The sequence below is a fragment of the Cebus imitator genome, unplaced genomic scaffold (genome assembly GCF_001604975.1).
Source record: "Cebus imitator isolate Cc_AM_T3 unplaced genomic scaffold, Cebus_imitator-1.0 Scaffold374, whole genome shotgun sequence".
NCBI classification, from domain to species: Eukaryota; Metazoa; Chordata; class Mammalia; order Primates; family Cebidae; genus Cebus; species Cebus imitator.
In genome coordinates, this window is record NW_016107689.1 from 735,235 (window position 1) to 747,736 (window position 12,502).

The 12,502-nt window shown below is 32.4% G+C and overlaps 1 protein-coding gene across 4 annotated transcripts in view; it reads right to left on the bottom strand.

The window, feature by feature from the left end:
- Positions 1 to 2,511: 2,511 nt before the first annotated feature.
- The window catches only part of CDH19 (cadherin 19), a 93,245-nt gene continuing 83,254 nt past the window's right edge, over positions 2,512 to 12,502 (bottom strand). Inside the window, exons 11-12 of one of the 4 annotated variants that reach the window (XM_017507364.2) lie at positions 9,726 to 9,929; positions 2,512 to 6,089 (exon numbers count right to left, since the gene is read on the bottom strand). In XM_017507364.2, the coding sequence (XP_017362853.1) occupies positions 5,599 to 6,089; positions 9,726 to 9,929 (695 nt within the window). In that variant the 3' untranslated portion in view covers positions 2,512 to 5,598. Of the gene's footprint in view, positions 6,090 to 9,723; positions 9,978 to 12,502 lie in introns of those variants that run through there. The other 3 variants (XM_017507363.2, XR_001818709.2, XM_037730981.1) reach the window with 3 other exon arrangements.

Below are 12,502 nucleotides of genomic sequence, written 5' to 3' on the forward strand. Positions count from 1 at the left end.
CTATAAAATCACAACTATGGACATCAAATTTTAGATATTAACAATGTGTTTGAAAAACTATCTGTTAGTGCTGTTAGTATGTTTCTTTTTTTCTTCTATGTAATTCTAAAATAATATAGGATTTTTTTCTCTATTACTTACAAAATGAACAAAACCAACTCCTTTTTTTCAACAGGTTTTCTCTTGAAATATCTATACCTAGGGAACATTGCCACAAAAAAAGTTGGTTACTACTTAACTTTCCAGCAATTTTCCCCCAAATAAATACCGTAGAATGAATTTTCATCAAAGCACTTCATGCATAATATATAAGTTGAACAATTAATTTCTTCCTTTGGTAATAGAAAATTACCCTGGGAGGGTCAGGGTGAGGAGGCAGTAAGTAACACAAAGATAATTATTGCCCTGAATTAATTCACTTTCTTCTCTCTTCTTCTCCATATTAATTCTGGTACTTGAGTAAAAGAGGCCTCGTGTGTGTTCTGCACATGTACCCCAGAACTTAAAGTACAATTATAATAATAAAAATGAGGCTCTGAAAAAAAGGGATAGGTCTATAAACCTAACTAATGTAAAAATTAATAATATAATGATTCTTGTTTTTACAATAATGACAACTGGTAAAAATGTTAAGTATTTGCTATACATTTGGTAAAATTCTGTATTCCTTAATATAAGTTACTTTCTACAAGAATCCTATGACTTATGTAGTGTTAATATCCCCATTGCACAGATGAAGCAAGGGAAATGATTCTAAATAACTTATTCAGGGTTACACAGCAAATAATGTCAGCAACAAAAAATTAATCAAAATGAACTGCATAGGCTACTTGCTTTCTTTCACTAGCGTACCAACTAGGTAATATTAGGAAATGTTTAACTTTACCACATGTGAATACTATACATCAACTTTTCTCCCTTTTACAAACAAAACATTGTACTATTTCTACCTCCATATAATCATAAAAATATTGTAGTTTTAATGTTCAGCCTTATTCGTAGCTGAGATAAATCACTTAGCACTGTGGAAATCAATAGGAAATAGATTTTAAATATTAAAATGAATAAATACAAGGGAACTGCATGAAATAGAGCTGTGTAAATTATTTTAATATGCAACCAGCTGTTGTAAGGACACTATAAATTATATTTACTTTTTCTATTTTGCTTATGGTTTATATTTTAAAAAATGAATTTCAAATTATTTAAACTACATGAAATACCAAATTGATTTACTATGTTTCCAGCCTATTAGTATGTAATTTGGTGGGAATCATCATGAAAATTGATTCTTTTATTCCGTTGGAGACATATTTGCATTGGTTTTACTGATGCCCACCTTAGCCAAATATCAGTTTCCACAGCTTCTTGTCACTTTAAAATATCTTTTAAAATCTATTCTATTTACCAACGACCTTTCTCACATCTAGTATATGATCTATCTGATCTATCTCCTAACTTTTCCCAGAGGAGCAGACAGACCTCTGCTGCTTCTGATCCTCTGAGGTCTGGGCAGGAAGGTAGATGAAAGAAGGGCACAGTAAATATTCTGGTGCCATCATAACCTCACAGCCAGTGACCACTGTGACCACAGGCATCTGAAGGCTGGTCCTCTGTCATGGGGCACATGCATGAACGATTCAGACACAGCTCAAAGACATGAGATCTCTGTTCTTCCTTCACTTGTGTGATGTATTATTTGGATGACTATCTTAAGCTCCCTCTCACCTCCATCTGTGCACAATTTTTACAGCTGTAGTCCCTTAAACTATGAAAAACTCGTTCAGCTTCACTCTGTCAAAGGCTGGGAACAGCACTTCCTAGTTATTACCTTCTTCTGTTTCTGGTATTTCAGATGGATTGGCCAGCCAGCTTCAGAACTCTCTAGGAATAAAAGGGCAGCAAAAATTTCTAATAGGTCTCAAGGAACTACTTGCGATTGAGATGCTAGTTTCTGTTCTTCCAGGAAATCACAATTTCCGTAGGTAGACAGATTTGAATATGTAAAAAGTCACATATTCCTTTCCTCCATTTATCTGTCTACTTAGTCTCCCTGTCTTTCTTTTGCTATCAAATACCAAAGAATATACAAAGTCTTAAAGCCACCTTGCAGGTTTTGAGTAGCCCTGAGAGCTCTGTTATGCATCTGTTACCAAGTTCTACTTTAAAATATGAAGTAGGATTCTTACGCATGATGCATAAGTTCATATTTCTTACACTTTGTGAAAATTTATTCAAATGAGACTTTCTATGGCCATCATTAAATAACCTGTTTTGGTTGAACAGTATAACTTCATCAACTGTTTTTTCCTCCAGGTATATCAAAGATAAATGCCAAAATCATGTAATTTTTAGAAAGATTTTGAAAAATCTTTACTGTATCCAGTAACTACTCAGCACTAACCCATTTTGAAAAACACATTAATTCCACGTTAATAACCTGTAAAAATAATCAATGGAAACCAAAAGAACTTCTACAAATGACTAAGTAAAATAGATTGGATTCATTACTACATTCATTCCAGAAATATTTATTGGTCACTTTCTATGTGGTATAAACATTTTGGAAAATGAGAAAGGAACAAAACTGACAATTTCCTGCCCACTGAAGGTTATAATTGAATAAGGAATAAAGACAACAATAATACCAGGTAGCTGAGTAATTTAATACAAAGCAAGACAAAGCCAGAGTCGCTGGAAGCCGCAGTGGTCTTTCTAAGGAAGTTGCAGCTGATCACAGACCTGAATGAAGTGAGGTAACAGAACATAGAAGTGTCTAAAGGAAGACTGCTTTAGTAACTGAGGTGGAGAGAGGAAAAGGGAGAAACTGCAGAAGTAAGTAGGGATGGGAAAGTTCATGACTTATGGGGAATGTGAGGAAGTTAATTTTTATTGTCATTGTGCTGTGGAGATCACCCAGAGTTGGGAAAGAAACAGACCATGTGTTCCAACAGAATAACATCAGGTGTTGTTATAATAGTCCATTGTTGTTTATTGAGCAGTTACATTTTGTCAGGCACTGTTGGTGCTGCTGGTTTTACGTTATCTTATTATTAATTCTTCATAACAACCATGTGAAATAGGTTGGTTGAACCTCATTTTACAGATTACAAAGTGAGGTCTGGAAAGACTAATAAGTTTAGCAAATATTATATGTTCGTTTAATTGAAAGCAACTAATTTAAACACAGGTCTGTTAGGCTCACGCACAAGCACTGGTCTTAATTTTCTTATATTTAACATTAACAATTTAAAGCTTACATACAAAGCTGTGAGTCAAACTGAGGGGGATAATTAAGTACTGTGGGTATTACTGGGAAGCTGTGCTATTTTCATAAATATTTTAGACTTTATTAAAGTTTACAAAAGTAAATTCTTAATGTAATGCTGTTAGCTTAAGAGGTGTGTTCTTGCAACACTCATGTGACTGGAAAAAACATAAAATAGTTCTTGAAAATATTACAAGGTATAATTTCTAGAAAGTTGCAACTTCTCTACTAAAATCAGTATCTTTTGATGTGGTTAAAAGGAACATATTTTAGACTACCAAACAGATGTGAAATTGTGTCTGTGCTTTTCCTGTGTATCTTATGATTGGCAATCTTATCATCAACTCAACCAGGATCTAGATTAATATATCTTTTTCCTGTCACTGGACACAAATGTTAAAACTATTTGTATAGGTATTCCATTAATATGCATTTTAATGAGTTGTTCATCCAAATTTATTCATTGTTTATAAGACTTTTATTCATATAAAAGTTCTGTGATCCCCAGAAAGTCTTATTTCCTTTTAATAGTCTATATTCCACGGATTACTCCATCTGTTGTGTATCATAATTTCTAGTTTTCTGCCAAGAACACTCAGCATTCTTTTTTACATTTTCAATTTTCATGTCAATATGATAGAAATATAAATGTTCTTTCAATTTGTACATTTCTATTTGACTTGCAAATTTTTGCTCTTTTAAATTTTCTCTTGTTTGGTATTTTTACTCTTTCCAAAGTAAATAATGATGTCAATGCATAAGGGTTAACTACATCTTATGTGTTCTCATCTACTTTTAAAATCTTCCTAAATTATTTTACTTGAAATCTGATTTTGTCATGCTTTTGTGAAGTGATCATATTTGTGTCACCAACCTAATGATGCCTGTTTCAGATTGATGAAAAACTTTCTTTATCATGTGATATAGATGTTTAAATTTCAAAGTACCAAGAAAAAATATAACCATGTAACTACTCCATCCATAGTTCAAAATTACTCAAATTATTTGATTTAAACACATATGGCCAATTTGGTTCAGCTCAGTTTCACATGCTATTAATAAAAAATTGATCATATGAATCAATTTTAAGAACTTTGTATTTAACACTCTCTTCTTGTTCAAACTATAAATTTTGAAGTCCACCTTGATTTCGATATAATAATAAAGATCATTCTTAAAAGGTCGATTAAAATTAAAGTGTTTTATTATCTTGTTATCTAATGTTACCATAAAGCTGTATGCCCAACAGCTTAGCATTGATTTCCTTAAGGCTACAATAAACACATCTATAGCACCTAATTTTATATTCAGAAATATAAAAATGACACTGAAGCATCAGTCATTTTCTGAGCTCTTAACAGAAAAGGAAATACTGAGAATTGAGTGATGTTTTATTCTTTTACTTGTAACAGTCAATTCAGTTGATCATAATAGAGTTAATAGTAATTGAAGTATGAATCCAGTATTCCTTTAACTTGTCTAAATCATTTTTAGTAGGTATAAAAAGTCACCTCATTTTTTCCACACTTTCCACCAATTTCATAAATTTTGCATTTAATTATGAGTAAATATTGACTCGTATTGTGCTATTTTATTTTGTCATGATAAGAATGTGTTCTGAGTTGCATATGAAGATAATCTATGACAAACTCCTAAATATATTTTCCCTTTTTATACAAAGTTGTAATATAAAAAAATACAAATTTATACTATATAACTCTGATTAATTAATATATACCAAGTATCTGTTTAAATCTGAAATCAGTTTTCCAGAGTGCTCTTGGTAAAGGTTTTAAAATATCAAACTAGAATGAACCATGGAATGTTAGCCAGAAGCCTGCTTTTCATATAAGTTAAATGTTTTCAAACATGTAATCACCCACATTATCCTAGGTGTTAAAGTTCATCTCCATATAGTATCAGGAACTTAGCCACATAAACATGTTATTCTTACACTGTGAAGGAAGAAAATTGGGTAAATAAAACAACACTAAGATAATTCAGTGCCTTTCTCACATTTACCATTTAAAAATTTTGAACATTTGCATTAGATGACATTGAAAAATAATAGAGGAATATTTTGGTCATATGCTAGAGCTGGCTTGTACTGTTGCGTGAGTTGGTTGTTTACATCTCTTCCCACATCTCTGTTCGATGACAGCATGTAGGTAGCTTAAAATAACCATTGGGTATTTACTCCAGGGAAATCACAAACCTCTGTAGACTAGGGCTTTCCTGGCCAAAAAGCCAGGACACAAAACTCTTTACCAAGACTACCATTTGGTTTGAATACACATTAGCACTTAAAAAAATTTTGATGTTAAAAAGCCCTAATTATTTGACTGCACTGCAGAACCAAACATGCATGCTAATCTTTTAAAGCGAGGTCCCAACTCGTTAAGGTAATCATAGCCTTCATCCTGATCAGAGACTGCTGATTCTAAGGAGCTCAGGGATCCAGCTAATGACCCTGTTCCCTCAAAAGCGTAAGTCTGGAGGGAATCAAAAGGAGGAGCGCACGGATCAGTATTAGCTTCTTCGAGCTTTTCCAGAATGAACTTCCTGAATATGGCACTGTCGGGGCCAACTTGCAGAGACTGTCGGTACAGGCTCCTGATCTCCGCGCTGGTGCTTTTCCTAGTCTTGCGTTCCCGCATTATGGTGCCACTCCTCAGCTCTGCTATATCGAAGGCCTCTGTATCTTCTTCTCCACCCCCTTCATCATCATATCGGAATATATTCTCTCTGAAATCTTCACTTTTCTCAGGAAATAGAATCTGTTTCCTTCGTTGTTTTAAGCCCAAAGTCAAAAAAATAAACCCTGATGAAGAAAGCATATCAGAATATCAATAAACAGTAAAGAATATTATAAACTTTACAGTCTTTGCTCTCATTTCAAGCTCAAGATGAGTGCTTAAACTTCATGATTATAAGGCAAAAGGATACATTTGTTATTGAAAATTTGCCAAAGGGACTTGCAAAATGACAAAAGAAAGTAGCACGATTTTTCTGCCTGACGACTTAGAGACAAAGAAAACCACAAAACTATAGTGAACTATTTTAAATGATGAACAATTTAACATTCAAAATCTATTTTTCTCACATATTAAAATAGAATAAAGTACAATGATAAAAGTTTGCAACCTGAATGCATTTGTCAACTTTAGTGGCCAATGTTTCATATTAATAGTAGCTCAGAACAACATAAGTTTGATATTCCTTACTGAAGCAAAATTCCATGGCATAATTATTTTCTAAGTTAATATGTATTACCTACAAAGTATAGATCTGGCATTGTTCTAAAAGCTTTATATTTATTGGTTGATTTTTTTCTTGTGAAGGCCATTATGTTATTATTTCCGATTATAGATGAGAAAACTGAAGCACACAAATGTTAAATGACATCCCTAGAAAGACACAGTTAAGAGATACAATGAGATACTGCTCAGCCACCAACAGTGAAGTGCTGTCATTGACAGAAACATGGATGAACCTGCCAGACATCATATTAAGTAAAATAAGCTAGGCACAGAAAGACAAGCACTGCATGATCTCACTTATATGTGGAATCTAAAAAAGTTGATTTCATACAAGTAGAGGATACACTGGTAGGTACGAAGGCTTGGATAGGGGACAGGGGAGTGGAGGTGAAAAGAGGTTATTCAGTTGTTACGAAGTACAGTGGGAGAGGAGGAGTAAGTTCTGGTGTTCTAATACACCGTAGGGTGACTATAGCTAATAATAATTTATTTCAAAATAGGTAGAAGAGATAAATTTGAATGTTATCACCACAAAGTAAAGCTAAATGTTTTAAGTGATTAATATGCTAATTATGCTGACAAGCATTATACAATATGTACAGGTATTGAAACAATACACTGTACCCCATAAATATGTTCAATTTGTATCAATTATAAAGACAATACAAAAATAGGCAAAATTAGAAAGTTGGTTTAGAACCTGTGCTCTATGGTATCACATAAATTTCAGAAATTCCAAACTACCATGCATTTGAATCCTAACACGTTTGTCTAGAATTAATATTTATTATATAAGATAATTTTAACATCATGTAGAAACAGAAAAAATTCAGAACACTTTGTTTTAATTTTAAATAAAAATCTGTGTGTGGGGCGTGGGAGTGTGTGTGTATATGCGTGTGTGTCTTTGTATGTGGGTTTCAAGGACAACCAAGACCCAATCTAGGATCTTATGTAGCTGTTCAGAGTTTTACATGCAGGATTTGAAACAAGCATGAAGTCATGTTATGAATAGTATCACAAAGAGAAATATGTTAGTCATAAAATATTTATATAAAACTTGCATTTAAAATATCCAAAACAGTGTTCCTTAAGTAAATAAGGTCACCATGTTTGCATTCAGGCATTGTGCTTTAGAATTTGCATGATATATATGGTTGAAATACAAAGGAGTCCAATAAATACTTTTCTATCTGAATTAGAGATAAATATTTACAGAATTGCAAAGGAAATCATTATTATAATAGTTGACCCATAACTCCCACCTGTTAAATTTTACCCACATTTTTAACTGGGAAGCTGTCCCTTGTTTGTGGGTTTTCCGGGCTTGGTTTAAGTCTGTAACTATAGGTAGCTCAGTATTTGTAGTTCCCCCAAATTATGTTTTTACTACTGATCTTTGCTTCTGGCATCTAGCTATGAAGCTATGAATTCAATTTTATAATCAAAGATCATTAAAAGTAATTTTAAAAACTGAATCTAGGTCCAAAACAAGCATAATGGTAGGAGGTAAGTGAGGAATGGATGGGGTTTGAAGCCTTGAGAAAGAAAAGTTGAGTGAAGACAAGGCAGGTCCTGAAACATATCCCATGCTAGTTTGAGTGGTCAGTTTGGCATTTCAGAAACAGTGGCTGATACATTTGCTCTCACTATTCAATGTAGTTTCACTGGCTTTTGGTTTGAAGTTTTGAGGGAGGCAAGAGCAGAGTTTAGATTATATATTTTGGTGTTAAAAAAAGGAAAAGTTTATGCTAGATAAATATTTATAGTCCTGAAAGCCCGATTAAAACCTTTTGGAGTTCAGCTGCCTCATCTTTGAAATGAATATAAATTATCTGCTTATAAAAACAATTATAGCAGTGGAATAAAACAAGCAAACAAAAATTAATAGAGCTCTTTTACTGGGATTTCTTTCTGTTTAGTACTTTGACTTAAAAAGGCATTCTCTTTTACCTGCCTCATGTCTAACATTTACTGTTCTTTCTATTCACAAAAAGATTTAGAATTATTTTTAGTTTTAATTGACAAAAACATATATATTGATAGTATACAATGTGGTATTTGATATATGTAAACATTGTGGAATGATTAAATCAATTTAATATATTCATCACCTTACATACTGATAAATAAAATTGTTGAAGAGATATCCACACTTCCGTGTCCTTTACAACATTATTCACAATAGCCAAGATATGGAATGGATGGAACCTAAGTTTCCATCAGTGAATGAGTGGATAAGGAAAATGTAGCATATAGACACAATGAATGCTATTTAGCCTTAAGCAAGAAAGAAGTTCTGACATTTGCAACAACATAGATAAAACTAGATAACATTATACTAAGTGAAAGAAGCCAGGCACAGAAAGACAAACACTGCAAGACCTCAGGTTGTGAAATCTAAAACAACAACAAAACTGCGTACAAGTAGAGAGTAGAACAGTACCAGCAGGATAGAGGGTAAGAGAATGAAGAGACGTTGGTCAAAGGACACAAAATTTCAGTTAGACATTAAAAATAAATTCAAGAGATCTATTTTACGGCATGGTAACTATAGTTAATAATAATGGATTTTATATTTGAAAATTGCTAAGATAGTAGATTTTACTGTGCTTTATATTTTTTTAATGCACCTTGGGCGCAATCAGTTGCAGTACAATGTTGCATAACAGTGTGTTGTGGTCATGGAATCTTAGCACATAATTTGCCAGCTTCATGACCGTTCATAAAGCGCATAGCTTCTTGAGTTTCTATTTCTTAATCTATAAAATGTAGGTGATAATAGTTACTACTTTAAGGTTATTGTGAGGATCAAATTGCATAGTGCATATAAAACACTGAAGAGCCTCTCCTGGAGTATAATAAGACTCAAGATAAGCTCTCCATTATTATTACTAATTTTTATTATTTTATATTGTTACATTATATATTGTTACATATATGTGTCAAGAACATGCATAAACAGATGTGTACACACACACACTCACATCCTCATACAATTCAAAGATCACTGATTTGCAGCTTACGTATATTTATCCACTATTTACTACAGTTGGTTTAGGAATTGTACTACATTCAGAGAAGCAATAAACATACATACAAACCCACATTCTAATGCTGTAATAGAATTTACTATTTTATATATTCATCAGGTTATTTTAAACAAATGAGTATATGTTCAGTTCAGCACTACCTACCAAATATTATCATAATGCAAATGAGAACAGCAATTATGACTTCTGTCTTGAATCCCATGGAAAGCATAAGTTCCTGGTACTGGCAGGTCTGTGTGCTCCCAGTGTCATCACAGTCACAGACATGGACAGTAAGGGTGTTTGTACTTGTAAGCGACGGGGTTCCATTGTCGGCAATTAAGATGGAGATGTAGAAGACAGGCTCTCCTTGTAGGTTAAAACCAGTTCTATTAGTCAAAATGACAGCTGTGTTATCTAAAACAAAAATCCATGTGCGTAATTTTTTCAACTACATAAGGGAAATTTGTATGTAATTGTCACATATAGTCAAGACAATAGTATAGAGACATGTTGGAGTAAGTTCAAAGAAAAGGATGGGAAATTTCTAATGAGAAGACAACTAAAACATCCACACTAAATTATTAGTGTTTTGACATTACATAAACCCTAACTATGTAATCAGATGAATCATCCAAATTATGTAGTAAAATTACTATTAAATGTTAAATATTTAATTAATATTACTTGTTTAATTATTTAAGTATTTATATTATTATTGAATTACTTAAATCAGTTCTAAAATGTCTTTGACAAATATATAAAACCTATGTGTAACACAGAAAACAGCTTTTTAATCAGATATCTATAATTTATAGGGACTACCAATATTAAATGTATGCTGATAGGGCTGACTTCATTTGTATTAATTACACATGACACAGTTTATTTTCTAATACTTGGGACCCATTATTTATACAAATCCAGGAAATATACAAGATATTTAAAGTTATCTATCAAAGCACATGATCTGAAATAATACATTTTCTAGTTAAACACAATAATTTCACTTGGTAGACAATATCCTGTTAGAATATTTCATATCATTTTGATGTTATTAATCTATTTTGTATTTAAAATTCTGAAATCATTACACTTAGTCAGACTGATTCATTTACCTAGAGAGTCTATTCAAAAGATTCATGAAAACAAACAATAAACACTTCAACACATGTACAATTACTCTTCTGTGAATCCCAGAATATCATAAATGACTTTTTTTGTTGTAATTTTGTGTGCCTCAGAACTGTACTTTCTCTTTACTTTTTTTTTTTTTGCCATGCCTCAAAATATTTTCTGTCATGATCAGACAAACTTTAGAAGACAATGGCAATAAATGAAAAATAAATAAAAGCCTTTTGAAATGCATGCTTAAGTAGGACATTTCCCAAATCATTTTTTTAAAGACATTTCACTATCAGGCTCTGAAAATTTATAAAGCCCATGTGATTTTATTTGCTAGGCAGATCTAAGAGGTGAGAGACAGTTGACGCTTTTTAAATATGTATTTTATTAAATTACTTGTGACCACAAACATTAAAACAAATCAATTTTGTATGCTTCAATGTATTTATTTTGCCTCAGTAATTTATTTTATATTAATATAAATGAATCTTAGCTGGAGTTTTAAAATATAGTATATATGTCTTACATATGTATGTATGTTTACATATATGTTTTTAAAAACTCCAGTTTAGATTTATTTATATTAATATATGTATTTAAAAATATAATTTTTAAAAATATATTTTTTTCAAACAATACATATATATATATTTTAAAAAATACATGTAACCTCTGAATCTGAGCATTTTTACATGGCTAAATTTTGTGAAAAGCAGTTTGGAAATTTCTCAAAGAGCTTGAAACAGATAATTGTGACTTTTGTCTGAAATATTTTTGAGTTTCCTTCCCAGGGGTATTTGAAAGGGGAAAAAAGACAGAAATGTGTTGCATTTACTCTCACATGAAAGATCTCTTCTGGAACAAATCTTAACCTCAGTTGTAAGGAGCACTGCAGGTATTTGGTTACTGATACTTGAGTAATATCCAACTGTGTTTCATAACTTTGAGGTATAAATAAATTAAAATAGAAGTCCTGGCCGGGCGCGGTGGCTCAATCCTGTAATCCCAGCACTTTGGGAGGCCAAGATGGGTGGATCACGAGGTCAAGAAATCGAGACCATCCTGGTCAACATGGTGAAACCCCGTCTCTACTAAAACTACAAAAAATCAGCTGGGCCTGGTGGCGCGTGCCTGTAATCCCAGCTACTCAGGAGGCTGAGGCAGGAGAATTGCCCGAACCCAGGAGGCGGAGGTTGCGGTGAGCCGAGGTCGCGCCATTGCACTCCAGCCTGGGTAACAAGAGTGAAACTCTGTCTCAAAAAAAAATAAATAAATAAAAATAAAAGTCCTTATTATGACAAAAATGTTTCTTACTGAAGCTAATGAAAAAAAAAACACACAAAAAAACCAGAGTGGTTTCATATAAAGTTAATCCATCTCTACAAAAAGATAAAATAAACTCTGCTCTTACATAATATTCTTTGGAATATTTTATTCTTAAATTGATAAAAATTATTTAGTTTTGAAGGAATAAGAACTGTCTTAATCCAATTTCATATATTCTAAGCTCCTAATTAATAACCCTACATATTTTTGAATGAATCACGCTAACATGGCTGCAACTAAGAGAAATATCATTTTCTTCGTCAGTCATAGATTGAGGTCTCAGTTAGACGAGAATATGAAAGGAGCCTTGGTGTCAAAACTGCAATTATATTTTCAGGGTCATTCTGACTTTACAAGAGCTTACAGCCATTGAAAATTTTAAAAGCTCCTTCTACTTTGAAGAAATGCAGTGAGAAATGGGGCCAATATTTTAGAACTTAATATTGGATTTTGTTTTCCATTTTCATTGTTACTCTTTTGCTTGATTTCAA